General features: G+C 27.9%; 5 protein-coding genes and 1 long non-coding RNA gene across 6 annotated transcripts; 4 read left to right on the top strand and 2 right to left on the bottom strand.

Moving 5' to 3' along the window:
• The first annotated feature begins 60 nt into the window (after window positions 1-60).
• LOC134837477 (PR domain zinc finger protein 15-like) lies at window positions 61-1,732 on the top strand. The gene is made up of 6 exons (XM_063852854.1): window positions 61-481; window positions 615-679; window positions 863-1,175; window positions 1,237-1,404; window positions 1,492-1,682; window positions 1,724-1,732. Exons 1-6 carry the CDS (start codon window positions 409-411, stop codon window positions 1,730-1,732), a joined length of 819 nt encoding a protein of 272 aa, XP_063708924.1. The 5' UTR covers window positions 61-408.
• A 63-nt stretch (window positions 1,733-1,795) lies between these two features.
• On the top strand, window positions 1,796-3,493 carry LOC134828419 (uncharacterized). Its single transcript, XM_063841434.1, has 2 exons — window positions 1,796-2,489; window positions 2,545-3,493. The coding sequence occupies exons 1-2, from the start codon at window positions 1,866-1,868 to the stop codon at window positions 3,316-3,318; spliced, it is 1,398 nt and encodes a 465-aa protein (XP_063697504.1). The 5' UTR covers window positions 1,796-1,865; the 3' UTR covers window positions 3,319-3,493.
• LOC134828635 (uncharacterized) lies at window positions 3,409-4,978 on the bottom strand. The gene is made up of 3 exons (XR_010161906.1): window positions 4,729-4,978; window positions 3,717-3,914; window positions 3,409-3,658 (listed from the first exon to the last, which is right to left on the bottom strand). It is a non-coding gene; the product is annotated as an uncharacterized LOC134828635 (long non-coding RNA).
• Window positions 4,979-5,069: 91 nt separating this feature from the next.
• On the top strand, window positions 5,070-9,519 carry LOC134828155 (cryptochrome-1-like). Its single transcript, XM_063841184.1, has 9 exons — window positions 5,070-5,610; window positions 5,671-5,806; window positions 5,862-6,113; window positions 6,928-6,963; window positions 7,028-7,392; window positions 7,448-7,665; window positions 8,217-8,531; window positions 8,940-9,084; window positions 9,144-9,519. Exons 1-9 carry the CDS (start codon window positions 5,574-5,576, stop codon window positions 9,485-9,487), a joined length of 1,848 nt encoding a protein of 615 aa, XP_063697254.1. The 5' UTR covers window positions 5,070-5,573; the 3' UTR covers window positions 9,488-9,519.
• A 180-nt stretch (window positions 9,520-9,699) lies between these two features.
• On the top strand, window positions 9,700-13,186 carry LOC134836839 (JNK-interacting protein 3). The gene has a single exon (XM_063852081.1). The coding sequence runs from the start codon at window positions 9,782-9,784 to the stop codon at window positions 13,085-13,087; it is 3,306 nt and encodes a 1,101-aa protein (XP_063708151.1). The 5' UTR covers window positions 9,700-9,781; the 3' UTR covers window positions 13,088-13,186.
• A 210-nt stretch (window positions 13,187-13,396) lies between these two features.
• On the bottom strand, window positions 13,397-15,946 carry LOC134837478 (uncharacterized). Its single transcript, XM_063852855.1, has 5 exons — window positions 15,827-15,946; window positions 15,435-15,771; window positions 15,038-15,378; window positions 14,635-14,968; window positions 13,397-14,223 (listed from the first exon to the last, which is right to left on the bottom strand). Exons 1-5 carry the CDS (start codon window positions 15,944-15,946, stop codon window positions 13,397-13,399), a joined length of 1,959 nt encoding a protein of 652 aa, XP_063708925.1.
• Window positions 15,947-21,122: the final 5,176 nt, after the last annotated feature.

A 21,122-nucleotide genomic window follows, 5' to 3' on the forward strand; every position in this document is an offset into this window, starting at 1 on the left:
TATTTTTAAATGAATTGCAATATCAAGTTTATGAACAAAAAATAATAATAATTTATCAAAATACTACCTTTTTTTTAAAAAAACTTACTATCAGCATTTTGATTGATAAAATTTATAAATGGAAATATGATAAATATTTAGGATATTTTATTTAAGCTTTTTGAAACAGCAAAAATGTAAAGAAATTCGTGTATGAAAATTGTATGAGTTTAAAAATAAATTTTCTTTTATTTTTCATTCGATCCAATACATCTATGATTATGTTTAAAAATAAATCGGGTAACACGAATATCTGTTCAAAAATAAGTAAAGAATCACTCTTAAATTACTTCAGAAAGCTGGCATCATTGATGATAGATACTACTTTAAAATGTCGAAAGAAATAGTTGTGTTTTTTAATAATCAAAAATGAGTGAATTACATTCTCAAGTTTGCTTTGACGCTTTGTCAATTCTAAATAATGTTCAAGTTGTTGAAACAGGTATGAATCCTTCGATGACTTTTAATGAATAACTTTGTACAAAAATATTATAACCATATATCATATACCATATAATTAAAATTTTAATTATAAAAATTCTGTGATATTTTTTTTATTCATTTTGTTCATACAGTTTGTAATTTATGTGGTGCATCTCATTTTACTGGTAATTGTCCGATACTTAGACAAGGCACATATGTAAGTATTTTGCCCTTTTTAGGAAAAAAAAAATAATTTTGGCACTCAAAAATTAAATGTGTCTTAAGTTAAATAAGTATAGTTTAATAAAAATTATTAATTTGATGCATTTGTTAACATCTATCTATGTGTCTTACCGTTTTTTGTTTTATTAAATTTAAATTGTATCTCATGTTTTTCGAGGTGGCTGATACTCCACAACAAACTTTTTCAAGGTCTTCAATTCCAAAAGGATTAATAATAATGAACAGTGAAACTGAAGGAACATGCGTTATAACCTCACAAAAGTTTGCTAAAGGAACTCGATTTGGCCCATTACTTGCACCAGCAACATTTTTTCCGACCAAAGAAACAAAATTCCCACTCATTATTTTTCCAACACACCAATATAATAACGAGGAAACTTATGATATTCAAGATCTTTTCACTGGTAGAAACATTTATTTAGATACGACTGACGATTCATTCTGCAATTGGATGGTACACGTTTCGCCAGGTATTATTTAAAAAATTATATATATATTTAATATGAATAAATATATACCTAATAATTTTAGCCAAATACTCGAACGAACAAAACTTATGTTGCTATCAAGAAAACTATGAGATTTACTATGCAGCAATACAAGATTTGGAATTGGGAGACATTTTAAAAGTTTGGTATTCTTCCACATATGCATCCATCATGGGAGCAAAACTTTTAGAGCCTAGTCCATTTGATATTTGTAATAATATTTTGCGTCAAGTATCCAAAGATTATGGATTTAATATCGATGAAAATCAAGCTCTCAATACTAATAATTCTTTTTTAGTCTGTGACGAAACTCTTGCTGATATAAAAAATGACACTGAAATAGCTCTTCCGCCAGTTATGAGTTTATTGAAAACTACTGTACACAACTTTTCCAATATAAAGGATGACAGTTTGAACATTTACGATTATAACAGGTCATTTTCTGTAAACAATGAAAAAAATAATCGTTTAATGAACAATGATACCTTGGTAAATCATGCTGACATGCATGTTAAATTAAATGTTTCCAGAATGATTGAAGAGACCATTAAATACGGTTGCGATATTTGTAGCCGAAAATATGCTACCAAACTCACGTTGGAAAAACATTTAAGAACCCATGGTCTTTTTTTATGCATTGTATGTGATAAGTTATACGATGCACTAAGTGAAATGGAAAATCATGAATGCTACAAAAAGAAAAATCGAAGCCGTCCGTTACATTGCCAAGTTTGTCTTAAATTATTGTCCAATTCTTGGTCCCTTAACCGTCACATGAAAATACATCGAAATACAGATACTGAACCAACAAATTTATACAAATCACCTGGTGACAAAACGTTTCATCAATGTATTTCTTTAAAGGAAACAAGAGAGTCTTCCTGTGAAGAAAATAACGAAAATTTGAAATGTAGCGTCTGTAATCGACAATACAAAAACATTAATGGTCTTGAAAAACACTTACGTACTACTCACACTGTTCATACTAAGGAGATGTCATTTATTCAAAAAGCAAGAAACAAACCAATATTGTCAAAAAATTCAACACCAATCAAACCGTCCGTGGCAAAAGCTCTTGTTTCAAAGTTGACTAAAAGAAAGGAAGCTAACTCAGACACTCAACATAAAAGCGAAATATATGAAAAAACAACTTTTGATAATTACAGCAAACCATCAATTGATATTGTACAGAATATTAAGCTCAAAGGTCATGCACCAGTAGACAAAAAAACAGTTATTGAGAAGTATGAATCAGAGACAAACAATTCTCCAATCTTAGACGGTGAAAACAGCGAGGTATATTCAATTCTAACATATATATATACATATATACACACATAATAATTTTCAGGAACATCATACAGAATGTCGAAAAATAGTATTTTATAGATGTCCTTATTGTGAAAAACCTCCTCTTAAAGCACGCAGTTCTCTTAAAAAACATTTTTCTCGAGCACATGGTAATTATATAAATGAATGGAAAGCTAGTAATTTCTTGTCAAAGCAAATTTTACGAGATGACAAAGTAATAAGAAGACTTCGAAATAAATATAATGAAAAGAAACGTTTACAAGTAACTAGTGGAAAATTAAATCTTAAAATTAAAAAAAAAAAGTGCATACTACCTATTCGCAAAACAACTAACGAGCCTTACAGTGATCTAAATATAGACAAAACTGAAGCAAATATAAGGAATACCTTTTCAACTAGTACTAAAGTCCCAAAAACAAAAAAAAATAACGACAAAACTTTTGATATTATGTGTATTAATTCTTCAAACATAGGAATAAACTCAAGTATTATTTCTAATGAAAATGTTTTATCCAAAATTAACGAGCATGAAAACATTGACAATCTGTTTTTTGAAAACTTAAATATTTTTCTGGATCCATTAAACGAAAATACATACACGGAAGACGTTACAATACAGTCAATAAATTACATACAAGAGAATTTTCAAAACTCGTTCGATAAAATACAGGAAAAATTAGATGCTGAATTGCAACTTAGTCAAGAACGAGATTTGATTTGGAAAAACTCATGTAATTTTGGAGGACTTTCCGAAGAAGTTATTTCTAAGAATGCATATGATCTTGATGAAAGTGTTATGTTAAATTTAAATTAACACAAATATTTATTTAACATATTGCAATGCATTTTCAAATATTTTTTTAGAGTACATAGTATATTTTGAGATTGTTTTATCTTTATTATATTCTCTCTTTTTATTTTCAATCAATAACATCAATACTTTAAAGAATTGTTAGTATGGGAAAATTAGTTTGAAATAAAATTCAAAATCAAAGTCAATTACATCTTTTGTAGTTTTATTTCCATGTTTGTTATTGATTCGGTTTTCGATATAAATTTCTTTGCATGGTAAATGAGTCCTTGAATGTCTTGAGTATCATCAAAAAACTTTGAAATATGTTTAAAATTTCTGTGTTTTGGAGTCATATCTTTAACTAAGAAAAAATCAAGTTTTAACATATAAATAAAAAAAAAACGATACGATTAGCTTACGTGAAAGTATTCCATGATCTACATCATACGATAAATCAATAAATGCATCCCTTTGAAATGTAAGTCTTACGTGAATTGCATTATTTTTAATTTTAAGAACCGTACAATGAATAGAAAGTAATATCTCCAGTTGTTGTATTTCCTTTATTCGATAGCCAATGCCGCAATACAATTTTGTGATGCTATCATTTTGTAATGCTGTAAAAATTATTCTTAACTGTAGGTGCATTCCATTCTAAAAAATACCAAAATCACGGTTTTGATTTTTACCGATTTCTTCATAAAACAGTTATAGAAATGAAAAACTGAATAGTTTATCGTGATGTCCATCAAAAAAGAAGAAATTTTTGCTTTGGCGAAATTTTTTTACCCTTATTTTTAAAAATTTTATGATAGTTTTAAAAAATTTTTATCGAAAAATCCGTGTAGCGAAAAAAAGGTCAAAATTTCAACTTTATTATTTTAAAATTTTTGTTCACCAGGATTGTTTGTCATCTCGAGTACATAAATTTTTGCCATGAAACATATGGTTGGAAACGAACTGTTTGGTCAGAAAAGCCAAAAATGTGATATTTTTGCGTTTTTAAAAAATTTTGAACCATTGATAAAAATTTTTAAAATAAGTCGAAAATAAATGTTGTCTTAGCAAAAGTTTCTTATTTTCAGATGGACATCAAGATAGGGTAATAAGATCTGTACTTTTATAGGTAAATTTAAAATCCGGGATTTCGGTATTTTTTAGAATGGAATGCACCTGTAAAAAAATTATACCAACACGAATACAAATTGATTAAAAACAGTTTTGTAGGACGTCAGGATGTGCATTTAAAGTTTTGAAGTACATATTTGAAGATATCTCCTTAAATGGAGAGTTTACAGATTTAGTTTAAGTTTTTAGTTTAAAGTTGTTTACATATGGAAAGGTGAAACAAAAAAAGTTGAAATCGGCGGACCCTCCAAAAGCGAATTAAAGGTGATGACCGTATTGGTCAGTGTTACAAAATTTACATACTTTTGTTCAATAGTTTTGATTTTGTTTTCAACTTCCTGTTCTCTGTTTTTAAACAAAACGCATACTTAGTTGATTTTTCTTGATTTACGATACTTTTTGATAACGTTTTATGAATGAAATTAAAATTGTTTTGAATTCTGTGATACTGAATCATTATTACTGAATCCTACTTATTTTTTTTATTTATTAAATATATATCTGTAAATAATTGATTTAACAAATATTTTTGAAAGAAAAAGTTAAGATTAAAGGCAGTTAAACATAGAGATGTAAATATTTGAATAAATGTTTATATGACAGAGTAAATGTCCCAGTGCAAAATTATTTTCCACGATTATTTTCTTATTTATTATATCTAGGTATTTATATTGATATTTTGAAAAATAAATATTTAAATATTTAATACCTAAAAAAAATAGTTGTCGCATCGACGAACCGGAGCGATTAACATAAATACGTTTTCATATTCAATCAAGTTTTTTTATACTTTAACATAAAATCGGGTACGGATGAACGGAGGGATAAAAACGTTTTTTTTTTCTACGAAAATGTAAATGCGCTAAAAAATTTTGTGCCAGTTTCTGAATAATAAATATTCTTTTTTTGAATGAAGAAATAATAATTCAACAACATAATGAAATTACAAAATACAATAATAAACATAACTTTGTACAAAGTTGCGGATGCCACGTGACTTTAAAGGAATACGCATGAAGTCACGTTGATTGCAACGTTATATGCGCTATAATTACCAAGGTATACGTATTTTACTATAGGTACCTTGAGTTTGTAAGTGTTGAGAAGTACTGGAAATACTTATTTATTACAAATTTGAAAAGTGAAAAATGGAAGAACAATTTAAGGAAAAACACACCATTCATTGTAAACGTTAATTTTTTATTACTGTTTATTTTAAAATTAAACATTATTGGATACACTTAGGGTTCAGGCGTGGATTGAGACTTCATGATAACCCAGCTTTGCGAGAAGGCTTAAAAAACGCCAAAACCTTTCGTTGTATATTCATAATTGATCCATGGTTTGCTGGTACATCAAATGTTGGAATAAATAAATGGAGGTAAATTTTAACAATAAAAATTACAAAAAATAATTTTAAAAAATTATTATTTTAGATTTCTTCTTCAATGCCTTGAAGACCTTGATTCAAATTTGCGGAGGCTTAACTCTCGTTTATTTGTGATACGCGGTCAACCTGCTGATACACTTCCAAAGCTTTTTAAGGAGTGGTCAACTACTTGCCTTACATTTGAAGAAGACCCTGAACCTTTTGGACGTGTAAGAGATCACAACATAACGGAAATATGTAAAGAGCAATCTGTAGAAGTGATAACAGCAGTGTCACATACATTATATAAATTGGAAAAGTATTTATGTTTTACTTATGTAACTATTTGACCTTTTTATTGTCCTCTTATGATTGTTTATAAATTTATATGTATTTAATTGTATTATAATGTCAAATTTTAAAAAGGGATGGGTAACCCAAATATACAGAAAAATGTAAGTCATAATTTCGTAGGCGGAAATAGTGATGCCAACACCTTTAAATTTTCTTTCAGAGTTTGGTATCTTTGTTTAAAAATTAGAAACTGAAATACAAATATATGCTTATTTCTTTATTGTTTAAGTAGTTGAGATTTTTTTAAAAATATTTTCTTAATTGATTGGACTTCAAAATGTTGAATAAACATTGAAAATTTAAGTGGAAAATTAAAAAAATCCTTTTAAAAGGCTTAATTTAAAAAAAAAAAAAATGTTGAAATACTGATTTCTGCATTTAAAATTTTAAATTCTTTTACAATTTAATAACTCAATAGGACAAACAACTCATTACAATATCAAACAGTTGATCAAAATATAGAATTCTAAAGAATAATACCGAAAATACCTCTTTTTGAGTTCGAGATCAATTAGGTAAAGCAGTAAAATAACAAACATTAATATTAATTAATTAATAAACATTAATAAATTCATTAATGTTTAAAATTATTATTTTTTTTTTTGATTTTAAAGGCTTAAAGCTCGAAAAAATCGAGCTTTAAGCTTGACTTAAGGCTCGAGCTTCAAGCAAGCAAGCCCAAGCTTTGGCATCACTAGGCGGAAATGACAAAAGGTCAAATAATTCATTCTAGTCGACCAACCTAATTTTTATTATGTATTGATGTTTTTATTTTTCAGAATAATTGAAAAAAATGGAGGAAAAGCACCTTTTACGTAAGAAGCAAATTCAAATTTATTTGATAATGACATTTGAAATGAAGTACTGATGTCTATTTAGATATCATCAATTTCAAGCTGTAATCGCTTCTTTAGAGTCTCCTCCACCAGCTGAACCTTCGATCTCCCTAGAGACACTAAATCATGCTGGAACTCCCGTTGATGATGACCATGATGAAAAATACGGAGTACCTTCTTTAGAAGAATTAGGATTTGATGTTAACGGACTGAAACCAGCCGTTTGGATAGGAGGAGAAACCGAAGCTCTAGCACGTTTAGAACGCCATTTAGAACGAAAAGCTTGGGTTGCTTCGTTTGGAAGACCTAAAATGACACCTCAATCACTTTTAGCTAGTCAAACTGGATTGTCTCCATATTTACGCTTTGGTTGTTTGAGTACAAGACTTTTCTATTATCAATTAACAGGTAACATGTGAGATAATTTGATACATTTGTTTTTTGTGTTTTTCTTTTTTTCCAGACCTCTATCAAAAAATTAAGAAAACTACTCCACCATTATCTCTTCATGGACAATTACTTTGGAGAGAATTCTTTTATTGTGCTGCAACAAAAAATCCTAATTTCGATAAAATGGTTGGGAATCCCATTTGTGTTCAAATGTGTTGGGATAAAAATCCCGAGGCACTTGCAAAATGGGCAAACGGTCAAACAGGATTTCCTTGGATAGACGCAATAATGGTATAAGGCCGCTCCAAATTTTTTTCTATGTTTTTGTCTCATACCCCATTTTAAAAGCCGAAAATCCAATGGGGCAAAATAAAAAAAAAGTTAAAAATGTCATCAAAATTGACCATTTTTGGCCTTTTTCCATATTTTTTCAAAGAATTTCAAAAATATTTTCAATTTTTAAGAATTGTTGTATTGAAAAACGAAATTTCACATGAAATTCCTTCTCTAAAATATTTTCAAAAAAATTATTTTTCAAAATTTTGGACAGGTATTTTTATGAAATTTTTTTTAAAATTTTTTAACTTGAAATACTCTGAGATCAATTTTAAATCATTAAATCTCAATGTAAATACCACAAAAACTACTAAAATATTCATTAAGGGCCCAAATTTGTTAAAATTTTGTCATACTGTATGAAAAAGTATTTCAAATTTTTTTTTATTTTGCCCCCTCCCCCATTTTGAAAAAAAATCTTTTGGGACAAAAACATCGAAGCAAATTTGGAACAGCCTAAATTAATTACTAAAATAAATACGTTAACTTATTGTCCAAATCTTTAGCGGCAACTTCGAGACGAGGGTTGGATTCATCATCTTTCAAGACATGCTGTTGCATGTTTTTTAACACGGGGAGATTTATGGATATCATGGGAAGAAGGCATGAAGGTTTTTGAAGAGCTTCTTTTAGATGCTGATTGGTCTGTAAACGCAGGCATGTGGATGTGGCTTTCATGCTCATCATTTTTTCAACAATTCTTTCACTGCTATTGTCCAGTCAAATTCGGTAGAAAAGCAGATCCAAATGGTGATTTCATTCGAAGATATATTCCTCCATTAAAAAACTTTCCCACGCGATATATTCATGAGCCGAAACTGGTAAATTATAATTATAATTATTTAATGAGTTAGAGTTTGTCATTAAATTAACGGCTATTTTGTAACGGTATTCCAACACATTTTCTGTTTAGCGTTATATTTTTAAGGGATATAGAAATTTTATATAGATTTTTGTTTTTAGTACTATTTATTTTGTATGAAAAAATTTGAAACTGTTTAATTTAGCATTATTTTGTTGAATCATTTTTCTAAAAACTAATTTTCATATTTTTATACATTTTTGTAAAATATTAGTTTACTTCTTGATTTTTTATTCAAAATGTCCATAAACAAACACCTTTTGCAACACCTTTAATTTGTATAAATTTTATAAAATTATAAATATAGTTATATATGATAAAGAAGAGTTCTTTCCAAAAATTTTAAAATGAAATATTAATATTTTAGGCACCAGAGACTGTACAGCGTGCTGCGAAATGCATAGTCGGTAAAGATTATCCATTACCTATGATTGATCATTTGAAAGCCAGTCGAATAAATATGGAACGTATCAAGCAAGTGTACCAACAATTAACAAAATATCGGGGATCAGGTTGGTCCAACTAAGTTTGATTAAGTTTTCATTTATTATATTATTATTATTTAATCTAGAACTTGAAAATGACAAAATTAATTTTCAATTGGTTAATATGCTTAAAGCTGCTAAATCTCATTCAGGGATCCCCACATCCACTCCAAGTCCTACTACATTACTTACAACTGTCAACAATTCTGGTGATTATTTATGTCGTACTCAAATAATACCTAGTTCACCTAACATAACATACCACAAGACAAATAAATCTTTTGAATGTCGTGCTGAGCTTTTGGGAAATTGCGAGCGTATAGAAGTAGAAAAAAAAAATATTGTTCAGACCTCTGATGGTAATACAACAGAACACCAAATTATCCCATTTGTTAAAATAACACAAAGTTCTAATAGTGAAACTCAATGAATAAGCTATAAATTAAGATTTAAAAAAAACAAATTAAAAAAATATATTTTTGTTTTCTTTCATTCTATTTTGAAGTTAAGTTTTTAATGCTACCAGGTTTGTATCTGCTAAATACATATGCCACCAGTTTAATAAATAAGTACTTGAAACACCTTGTTTTACTTTTGAAAGGGAACTTTAGTATGCATAAAAAAATCAGCAAAAAAGAAAATATTTGGATAGAAGAAACATTAAATTGCAATATTAAAAAATAATAAACGAAATAATTTGCTATGACATTGTAGAGAAATTTTAATGAAGAAAATGGAAGAAAAAAGTAAAGAAACCATTTACGAAAACGATTCGACTGTTGTAATGTCTGAAAAAGTGCAATCTTTAGCTGGCAGTATATATCAGGAGTTTGAAAGAATGATGCAAAAATATGATGAAGATGTTGTAAAATCGTTAATGCCATTATTAGTAAATGTTTTGGAGAGTTTAGACTTAGCATATCAGTCTAATCAGGAGCAAGAAGTTGAATTAGAACTATTACGTGAGGACAATGAGCAACTAATAACACAGTATGAAAGGGAAAAAGTAGCTCGAAAGCAATCGGAACAAAAATTAATTGAAATTGAGGACATAGCTGAAACAGAAAATAAAGAGCTTGCCGCTAAATTAGAGTCTTTGGAAAGTATTGTTCGAATGTTAGAATTAAAACATAAAAATAGCTTAGAACATGCAAACCGATTGGAAGAACGAGAAACTGAACTGAAGAAGGAATACAACAAGTTACATGATCGATATTCTGAACTATTTAAAACTCATGTTGACTACATGGAACGCAGTAAGCTTCTTATTGGTAATAATTCCCAACTGAACTCAATTTCAGAGAGGTTAGACATAAATAGAGCAGGGTCCATTCATATGGCACGGTCTTCAGGCCCTGTCTCATTTGGTTTTGCCTCATTGGAAACTTCAGTAATGGATGAAGAAACTGTCTGCAGTACAAATTCATCGAACTCAGGTCCATCTTCATTGCACAATGAATTTGAAAGTATTTCAACTGATAAACAATCTCACAACAAGATAACAAATGAATTTTTCGATACTGAAACTCCCACTACTCTTAAAGGTATCACTACAACCAAAAAAGAAGAGCGGTCTGCAAATAACTTGTACCAGGAATTAACATTTCATGATGAGGCTCTTGAAAGTGAAGAAAATGATGTAACCGGAAGATATGTCCATCCTGGTGAATATGCTTCATCCGTCAATGATAATTTCTTTGGAATGGGAAGAGAAGTAGAAAATTTGATAATGGAAAACAATGAACTCTTAGCTACTAAAAATGCACTAAATATAGTTAAAGATGATCTTATTTTGCGTGTAGATGAGCTAACTGGAGAAATAGAAATTTTGAGAGAGGAACTGAATGCTGTTTTATTGTCAAAAAATAAAATTAAAGACAAGATATATGAACTCGAAGAAGAATTAAAGAAAACCAAAGAACAAATTAATCAAAAGAACAATTCTGAAAATGAAGATGAGGGTGATGTTCCAATGGCACAGAGAAAACGTTTTACTCGCGTAGAAATGGCACGTGTTCTCATGGAACGAAATCAATATAAAGAACGATTTATGGAACTTCAAGATGCTGTTCGTTGGTCTGAAATGATGAGGGCAACCCGTGTTGATTCATTAGATAAAAAGTCTAAACAGAGTATATGGAAATTTTTTAGTAACCTTTTTAGTTCAAATGAACGCCTATCGACTGACCAAGCAGGAACAATGGTTCGATATGATTCTTCTGATCCAAGTCTTACATCTGAAATAGCAGAAGAACATTTATCTAATATTGGAAACAATAAAAATCTCGCTACGAATGCGCTTGTGATGTCAAAAGACTTTACCGCAGAAGACCACAAATCTTCACAAAAGGCAATGTTAAGGAGACGTGAGCAATATAGACAAGTGCGAGCTCACGTTCAAAAAGAAGATGGCCGGTTGCAAGCCTATGGATGGAGTCTGCCTGGATCTAAGAATTTACATACACACAAGCAAAATAAAAGTCCGAGTGGAGTTCCAGTTCCAGTTCCAGTGTTTTGTAGACCATTGGCAGAAGCTAGTCCTCATATGAAGGTTTGGTGTGCTTCCGCCGTAAATTTAAATGGTGGTTTCACTAAAGACGGTGGTTGCGTGATTGGTGCTAGTGTATTTTATTCAAAAGAAAAATCTAAAATTCTTGATATTTCTGGTGAAAATCATGATAACTTCGAAAAGTTTGAAAAAAAATTAAATATTAAAATTAATGAACCACATGAAGATATGCAGCTAAGTTCCTACATTTGGATATGTACAAGTAATCATACAGTTAGTACAGTAACTGTTATTGATGCCAAAAATCCAGCTGAGATTTTAGATTCTTTTGCAGTGTGTCAAACACATTTATTATGCATTTGTTCAGTTATGGGAGCTCTTGAAAAAGACTATATTGTTTTAGAAAGCAGCGAAATTACCAAGTCAGGAGATGCATTAGAAAAACCAGGAAAAGGGCTAGACAACATTGGGCAAATTAAATATTGTCGTTTTAACAAGGATACGACAATTGACGATTCTAATATTTCAAAAGAACCAACATTGAATGAAAATCGTAACTCTTCTGAAAATAAAAATTTAGAAAACACACCAATCGATGAGCCGCAAATGTCTTCTGTTGGACCTACAATGTGGTTAGGTGCTCAAAACGGCATGCTTTATGTTCATAGTGCTGTAGCACATTGGAGAACATGTATACATTCTGTAAAATTGCCAGATGCTGTTTTATCCATTGTTCATATTGAATCACGTGTCATTGTTGCACTAGCAAATGGAAGTCTAGCGATATTTAGACGTCAATCATCAGGTGAATGGGATTTAAGTGCGTGTCATATGCTAATACTTGGATCTCCTAAGAGATCAATTCGATGTCTTACAGTCGTAAGTGATAGAATTTGGGCAGCACACCAAAATAAGATTTATATTGTTGACCCTATTGATTTAAACATTCTTCATATAATAGAAGCTCATCCACGAAAAGAAAGTCAAATAAGACAAATGACAGCCTATGGGTTAGGTGTTTGGGTATCTATTCGTCTAGATTCAACTCTAAGATTATATCACACTGAAACATACGAACATTTGCAAGATATAGACATTGAGCCATATGTTTCAAAAATGTTAGGCACTGGAAAACTTGGATTTTCATTCGTTCGAATAACTGCATTGTTAATTTCATGTGCTCGTTTATGGATTGGTACTGGAAATGGCGTTATTATATCCATCCCCTTGATAAATGATGGACAATTATCTAAAAATAATTTCATCCCAAAATGTTGTATGGCAAGTGCTCAATTATCATTTCATGGACATCGCGATGCTGTAAAATTTTTTGTTTCTGTTCCGATGAACTTGCCTCTTGCTGAAACTCATCTTCAAAAGCCACCGGACATGCTTGTTTTATCTGGAGGAGAAGGATATATTGATTTCAGACAAGAAGAACATGCAGATGATCTGTCTGACACAGCTACACACTTACTGGTTTGGCAAGTTTCTTCTACACAGTTTTTCGCTAAGAATTAATAAAATACATATGTATTAGACAAACTATTTAAATATGAAATGAAATAAAAAATAATCACCAAAAAGATGTCACTCACCTTGACTAAATTTATTAGTAAACTAATTGCTTCACTCGTCAATATTACCATTAAAGTAAAACGTCAATTTAATTATTTATATAAATATTATTATTTATACATAATAATAAATACAATCCAAACTATAAATAATCATTATGAAAAAATTAAGCAATAATTTATGCAATTTTAATTTAAACTAACATGGTGCTAACAGCTGACTAAAGATATGTACCTAGTTATTATTTAAAACTTAATCTGAACCACTAAAAAACATTTCACATTTAACGATTGAAGGATTATGCAGCTTCTCGTAGTTTTGTATGAATACATTTGTTTTTTCTTTTTCTATTTGATAATCGATGGACGTAGTGGACATTTGTTGCAAAGGTGTTGATGTACGCGTAAACTTTTTATCGAAATTAATTTTGTTTGAAGATGATGTTGATGATCGAGTTTTAGATATTCCAAATAGTTCTTTCAAATGCTTGTTTGTTGATAGTAGCGACTTATCGTGTGTTTCAAATATTGACTGTTTTGTCAAGAGTTCCTTCAATCCAACTGAATTTTTTATTGTGATTTCACTTGATGAGCTGCTGCTTTTTTCAGCATGTTCGGTTCTTAACAGAGTAGATACAACCCAATTCAGTTTTGAATCACCAGTTCGGTCTATTTTTATCTTTCTTCGTTTTAATTCACGATTTAAACCTTCATAAATATCTTTTTTCAAGAATGAGTCGTTAACTTCTGATTTTTTATTTATATTCGGATCAAAATGTTTTGTGACATCATCGTTCTTTCTTTGTCTACGTTCTTCCTTTATTTGATCATTAGTTGATGGTCTTGATTCTGATAACATACCACTATCCAGGCTTTTTCCTAGTACTTCAACTTGTTTGATATTCTTATATATTTTACTTTTTTCTACAATAGCTTTTTCACTTGATTCATTTTCATTTGGATCATAATCGTTTTTAACAATATTAGCCAACTCGATTATTCGTTTACTACAATTTTCAGTTAACTCTACATACACATCAAGTATTTTTTTTTCATATTCCTCACTTGCTCGCATTTGTTCTAATTTTTTAATTATTATACTTATATCTGACAAAAATTTACTAGGCGGTGAAAATTTATATTTTATTTGTTTACTTTTTTTTTTTTTTATGTTCAACTTATGTGTTTTTGCTTTAAAATTTTTCTCGACACCTTCTCTTTTATTACTACTGATTAAAGAATTATTTTCAAGTATCATTCGATTGCATTTATAAATTTGTTCGAGAGTATATTTATTTGAAGAGTTATTTATCACTGAATTAGTTGGAGTTATTATATCAAAGTCATTACTTAAATTCCATTTATCTAATGATGCACGTGACATGCTAAGAAGTTTGTGACAATGTTTAAGTAATTTGTAATTTTCATTAATATCCTTTTTGTAGCAATTTGATTCTTGTTTATTTATTTTTTTAATGTTTAAAGATTTACTCATCGGATATCTATAAGTTGTTGATTTAGATGAAATTGAGTTTTCAATTGACGTATTTAAAATGTATTTCAAATGAACCGACTTGTTTTTTATTTCACGCTCTTTTGTATTTTCAAACTCTTGATTTTTGTTTTGATAATCAACGACGGTTTTTAAGAATAGCTGTGTTTTGCTGTCATTATTTTTTGCATTCGATTGTTTACTTTTCACCATAGTTGAATAGTTTTTTGGTGAAAACTGATTAATGTCAAGAATCAGTTTGAAGGCTTCACTGATTTGTTTTTTACTTGATTGTACGTTCTTCAGCAATTTATCTACGTCTTCAGAATCAGGCTAGCAAGAAAATAAAATGCTTATGATAATGAACAGTATTAAATTATTTATTATTATGAATATACCTACCTTATTATTTTTTGTAAAGCGTATACCTTCTCTATTTGATTTATTAAATGCTGCATTCATTTTTTGAATTTCTGCAATATAGCCACTTTTTGACTCATCTGTTTTCACGTTGATTTCCAGACTTTTCTTTTTTGTCTGATCTGTCTTTACTTCAGAATTCAAATATTTAACAAGATGTTGGAGATTTTCTTTATCTATTAAGCTTCGATTGTCATATATAACATTATCGTGGTCTTTTACAAATCGATAATTTTCTAGCATTAACTTTTTTGTAGATATGAAATCTGACACTTCATTAAACGGTATTATTAATGGTTTACCTTCATACCGACTATCAGCAGCTTAAAAAATACATTTTTTATCTACTGTATTAGGTATTATATTTTATATTTCTTACCTTCAATATTGATTTTAGTTTTACCATTTTTTTCGACTGTTAATCCATTTTCAATAGCCAAGTTTGCTACATCTCGTTGTTTAAAATGTTTATGTTGATTAGATTTAGATCTTATGCATAATAACTTTGAAACATCTTTTTTAGTTTCAATACCTTCATTGATTGATGTTTTTTGATAAGACATCTTTATCAAGTTTTCACACTTTTCGTCTTTTTCTTCTTGCCATAGCTTCATTTCTTTAAATTTGTATTGTTTAACGTATTTTTTTTGTCGTTCTTTTTCATCATCGTATTGTTTTCGAATGCAAGTTGCTAATAAATTAGATTGTTCGCGAACCTTATTTATTAGAATTATTAAAGAAGCAGAATTGTAATATTAAAATATTGTATACCTGTTTTATTCGCATTCGTTCCCGAATTTGATATGTATTTGTATTTGATAAGAAAATCAAATGTTGACGATCAACAAATCTCAAAGAACCACCATGATCTTTAAGCCTCATAAATGTCATTTTGTCTTTAAATTACTTTTATTTGATTACCTAGTATTAGTATTATAAAATTTCAGTTAAAAATAGTGATGTAAAAAACGATGAAATACTTATATTAACATTTTATGTATTTATTAGGTATTTAAATATTTATATTTGTATTTATTGTTTATAGGGTGACATAAAGTGAAAAAAATAAATTTAATAATAAATAAGGCCGTTCCAAAATTTTTTTCCGATGTTTTTGTCCCAAAACATTTTTTTCAAAATGGGAGGCAAAATAGAAAGTTTTGAAATACATTTTTATACAAAATGAAAAAATTTAAACAATTTTTGGTCATTAAAGATTAATTTAGTTGTTTTTATTTTACATTAAGATTTGGTACTTTAAAATTAATCTCAGAGTATTTCAAGGTAAAAATTTAAACAATTTAAAAAAAATTTGATTTTGAATTTTTGAGAATGAATTTTTCATGTTAAATTTCGTTTTTCAATACAAAAATTCTTGAAAAATGAAAATACTTTAAAAAATTTTTGAAAATTCATTGAAAAAATAAGAAAAAGGACCAAAAAATGGTTAATTTTGATGAAATTTTTAACTTTTTTTTTTGCCCCATTGGATTTTTGGCTTTTGAAATGGGGCAGGGGACAAAAACATAGAAAAAAATTTGGAGCGGCCTAATTAATTTAAAAAAATATTAAAAAATGATTACGTAATTCATTTATTTTGAATTAATTAATTTTTTTTATTAATTTTTTTTATATCAGTATCAATATTTTATTTATCAGGAAACATTTTTTTATAATTTATAATTATTAATATTAAATTATTAATATTATTTAATATTAATGTTAGTCCAAATTTAATTAGAATTTTATTAGGATAAGATGGTGTAGGGTAAGTTTTATATTGTTTAGTAATTTAGTAAATTATTAAATCTTTCAATGCTGGTATGGTATATTAACATTTTTTTCAAATCGAATTGAACTATTTCAAATCGACTTAGTTAATTGAGTAATGAATTAATTAATAAAAATGTAGTAAAAATAAAATTAATTTCAGAAAACAGTTTAGGCCGCTTCAAATGAAAATCAAAAATAAAGTCCAAAATTTTTGAAAATAAAATGGGGGGGGGGGTCAAAATAAAAAAAAAATTGAAATACTTATTTTCATACAAAATGACAAAATTTTACCAATTTTTGATCGTTGATCAACATTTTTGTTGTTTTTTAATAATCTTCTTTGAAATTTTCAAATTAAAAATTGATTTAAGATCATTTTAAGTTAAAAATTGAAAAATTAAAATTTCATAAAAATTAACTGTCGAAAAAATTTGAAAAAAAAAATTCAGTAATTTTATGAAAAATTTTTTTAGAGAAGAAAATTCAAGTTAAAATATGATTTTCAAAACAAAAATTAAATAATTGAAAATTTTTTACCATTTTTTTTATATTGTATTTTCATTCAAAAAAGTGGATCGGTGTTTGAGAAAACTATACGTCTTAGAGCATATGTTCTATTGACAAAAATGTTAGTTATGACGTCCCCCATAATGTTCACGAAAAAATTAGAAGAAATTTGAAAAAAAAACTTCACTCAGAGCCTCTTATTACCATTTTTATATTGATTTTGCGAAAAAATCGGCGCTTTTATGATTTAAAGTTTTCTTTTGATCAAAATATTTATACTAAATATATGAGCTCAGTAAAAAATAAATACACATACTGAACTTATGAATTTTGCCCAAATTTTTATATTTTTTGGCGCACAATTTTTTCCGTTCTCCTCGGAGCTGACTTGTTTCATACTTTATAGTTTGTTTTTTTTTTCGTTTTCCTTCAAGCAGACTTGTTTCATCCTTTAGAGTTTGTTTTTTCCTTATTTTTTTATTTTATTTTTTTTATAAATTTTTTTGAAAATGTCTTGAAAAATTATGAAAATATACGCAAAAACGGTCATTTTTGGTTAAATTTTTAACTTTTTTTTTATTTTGCCCCATTGGATTTTTGACTTTTAAAATGGGGCATCGGACTTTATTTTTGATTTTCGTTTGGAGCGGCCTTAATAATAAATATTAATTTTAAAGATAATTAAAATAATTAATTTTTTTCTGATATTTAAAAAAAAAATATTTATTTTATAAAAACTAGTAATGATAATTTATTTTAATTTATGAATTTATTGAATTTTATTTATTTTAAGCTAAATAGTGTTTAAAAATAAAATTATCCGCTTCTATAGTCTAGCGGTAGAGCGTCAGCTTTGCAACTAGATGGTCAGTGGTTCGATTCCACGAAACAACAAAACTTCATAGCTGGGACCGTCGATAATTCTCTCACCTAAAAATACCGTCAACAACTCCATACAACGCGCACCCCGTTTGATGCCGATATGAGGTTAGTGACGACAGGAGATAAGAATTGTCGATAAAGAAGTGCGCCGTGTAGAAGTCATCACGTACTGGCAGAAGAACATCCCGTGAGCCAGGTAGAGAGCTACAGACCAACACCCGTGTATGTGACATCCCACCACAGGCTCTACAGCGACAATGGAATTCATCGTGGGTTTCTACGACAGGTGGTGGCCGGCAGAAAGAAAACACAACCAAATCAAATAGATGGATTTCAGTAGTTCATAATAATTAATTAGAATTAAGAATTAAAATTGTGAATTGCAATAGCAACCCCAGTATTACAGAAAATATTTGTAATGAAAAATTAATGGGAAAATAAAGCTAAGGTAGAGAGAGAGTGTTTAAAAATAAAATTAAAAAAAATCAAAAAGTTTTTGTTAAAATTCCTGTTAATAAACAAGTTAAAAAAGTTTGTATTAACAAAATCAATCCTATTGCTCTAGGATGAGTTAGTAAATATAATTGAATCAATTAATAAATAAAAATATTATAACAATAAAATTAATTTCAGAAAATCGTTAAATAGCAATTCAGAAAATAATTTTGAAGATAATTAAAATAATTCTATGACTCGAGGACAGCATTTTAGAATTTTAGTGACTAAAAGGCGTCATTTTAAGTAGAACTTGTTTCGGAAAGATCAAAAAGCTGATATTCAAGTGATATATGTGGGTATTTTAACTTAAAAGTTTTTATTTTACGTTAATTGAAGCTTTTTGTGAAAGGTTTTTAATAAATTTTAATAAAAATAAGGAAAATTGAGTTTTATTAGTAAAAATAAAACAGTAAACAGCAAAAATAATAAACAGCGGATGAGTTTTATTTCTTGCTCTTTTGTATTTTTAAACTCTTGATTTTTGTTTTGATAATCAAAGATGGTTTTGAAGAATAGCTGTGTTTTGCTTGCATTATTTTTTGCATTCGATTGTTAACTTTTCACAATAGTTGAATACTTTCAGACAAGCAAGAAAATAAAAATGATAATGATAATTAATGAACAGTATTAATCATATAACACTGTACAACAAAAAAAGTATCTATTGCCTGGGTTCTGCATACATTTTTAAAATTTAATTTAATATTTTTTAATTCGTTTTAGATTGTATCAAGTCAAAAAGGATTTTAGCAAGACAGTAAATGGTATTTTTTTTTACATTTTTAAAATTTAATTTATTTTTTTTATTTCGTTTTAGATTCTATCAAGTCAAAAAGGATTTTAGCAATTGAAAAGTATGTGTATTCAACAGAGAAGTGCTTTTTTAATACATACAAAGTGAAAAATTAATATCATAAGGACAGTAAATGGTATATATATATTTTTTTTTATATTTTTAAAATTTAATTTAATTTTTTTTTTCTTCGTTTTAAATTCAATCAAGCCAAAAAGGATTTTAGCATATGAAAAGTATGTGTATTCAACAGAGAAGTGCTTTTTTAATACATACAACGCGAAAAATAAATTACATAAGGAGAGTAAATGGTAAACATATTTATTTTTTTATTTCGTTTTAGATTGTATCAAGTCAAAAAGGATTTTAGCAGGACAGTAAATGGTTAATATATTATTATTTTTTACATATTATAAAATTTAATTTAATTCTATTTTTTTTTATTTCGTTTTAGATTGCGGATCAAGTCAAAGCGGATTTTAGCAATTGAAAAGTATATGTATTGAACAGAGAAGTGCTTTTTTAATATATACAACGCGAAAAATGAATTACATAAGGACGGTGAATTTATTATTATTTTTTACACATAATAAAATTTAATTTAATTCTATTTGTTTTTTATTTCGTTTTAGATTGCGGATCAAGTCATAGCGGATTTTAGCAATTGAAAAGTATATGTATTGAACAGAGAAGTGCTTTTTTAATATATACAACGCGAAAAATAAATTACATAAGGACGGTAAATATATTATTATTTTTTACATATTATAAAATTTAATTTAATTCTATTTTTTTTATTTCGTTTTAGATTGAGGATCAAGTCAAAGCGGATTTTAGCAATTGAAAAGTATATGTATTGAACAGAGAAGTGCTTTTTTAATATATACAACGCGAAAAATGAATTACATAAGGACGGTGAATTTATTATTATTTTTTACACATTATAAAATTTAATTTAATTCTATTTGTTTTTTATTTCGTTTTAGATTGCGGATCAAGTCATAGCGGATTTTAGCAATTGAAAAGTATATGTATTGAACAGAGAAGTGCTTTTTTAATATGTACAACGCGAAAAATAAATTACATAAGGACGGTAAATATATTATTATTTTTTACATATTATAAAATTTAATTTAATTCTATTTTTTTTATTTCGTTTTAGATTGCGGATCAAGTCAAAGCGGATTTTAGCAATTGAAAAGTATATGTATTGAACAGAGAAGTGCTTTTTTAATATGTACAACGCGAAAAATAAATTACATAAGGACGGTAAATATATTATTATTTTTTACATATTATAAAATTTAATTTAATTCTATTTTTTTTATTTCGTTTTAGATTGCGGATCAAGTCAAAGCGGATTTTAGCAATTGAAAAGTATATGTATTGAACAGAGAAGTGCTTTTTTAATATATACAACGCGAAAAATAAATTACATAAGGACGGTAAATATATTATTATTTTTTACATATTATAACATTTAATTTAATTCTATTTTTTTTTTTATTTCGTTTTAGATTGCGGATCAAGTCAAAGCGGATTTTAGCAATTGAAAAGTATATGTATTGAACAGAGAAGTGCTTTTTTAATATATACAACGCGAAAAATAAATTA

The sequence above is a fragment of the Culicoides brevitarsis genome, chromosome 1, assembly GCF_036172545.1.
Source record: "Culicoides brevitarsis isolate CSIRO-B50_1 chromosome 1, AGI_CSIRO_Cbre_v1, whole genome shotgun sequence".
NCBI classification, from domain to species: domain Eukaryota; kingdom Metazoa; phylum Arthropoda; class Insecta; order Diptera; family Ceratopogonidae; genus Culicoides; species Culicoides brevitarsis.

Excerpts from the sequence above, each read along its gene's own strand:
- LOC134837477 (XM_063852854.1), top strand. The coding sequence starts at position 409 with ATGAGTGAATTACATTCTCAAGTTTGCTTTGACGCTTTGTCAATTCTA. Across the intron at positions 1,176-1,236 it reads GATGGTACACGTTTCGCCAG|CCAAATACTCGAACGAACAA; the intron begins GTATTATTTAAA and ends TAATAATTTTAG. Across the intron at positions 1,405-1,491 it reads GCCTAGTCCATTTGATATTT|TCTGTGACGAAACTCTTGCT; the intron begins GTAATAATATTT and ends ATTCTTTTTTAG.
- LOC134828419 (XM_063841434.1), top strand. The coding sequence starts at position 1,866 with ATGGAAAATCATGAATGCTACAAAAAGAAAAATCGAAGCCGTCCGTTA. Across the intron at positions 2,490-2,544 it reads TAGACGGTGAAAACAGCGAG|GAACATCATACAGAATGTCG; the intron begins GTATATTCAATT and ends AATAATTTTCAG.
- LOC134828155 (XM_063841184.1), top strand. The coding sequence starts at position 5,574 with ATGGAAGAACAATTTAAGGAAAAACACACCATTCATT. Across the intron at positions 7,393-7,447 it reads TTTCTATTATCAATTAACAG|ACCTCTATCAAAAAATTAAG; the intron begins GTAACATGTGAG and ends CTTTTTTTCCAG. Across the intron at positions 9,085-9,143 it reads AACAAAATATCGGGGATCAG|AACTTGAAAATGACAAAATT; the intron begins GTTGGTCCAACT and ends TATTTAATCTAG.
- LOC134836839 (XM_063852081.1), top strand. The coding sequence starts at position 9,782 with ATGAAGAAAATGGAAGAAAAAAGTAAAGAAACCATTTACGAAAACGAT.
- LOC134837478 (XM_063852855.1), bottom strand. The coding sequence starts at position 15,946 with ATGACATTTATGAGGCTTAAAGATCATGGTGGTTCTTTGAGATTTGTT. Across the intron at positions 14,969-15,037 it reads GCTTTACAAAAAATAATAAG|CCTGATTCTGAAGACGTAGA; the intron begins GTAGGTATATTC and ends TTTTCTTGCTAG. Across the intron at positions 14,224-14,634 it reads AACTTATAGATATCCGATGA|AACAAATGCGAGCAAGTGAG; the intron begins GTAAATCTTTAA and ends TTAAAAAATTAG.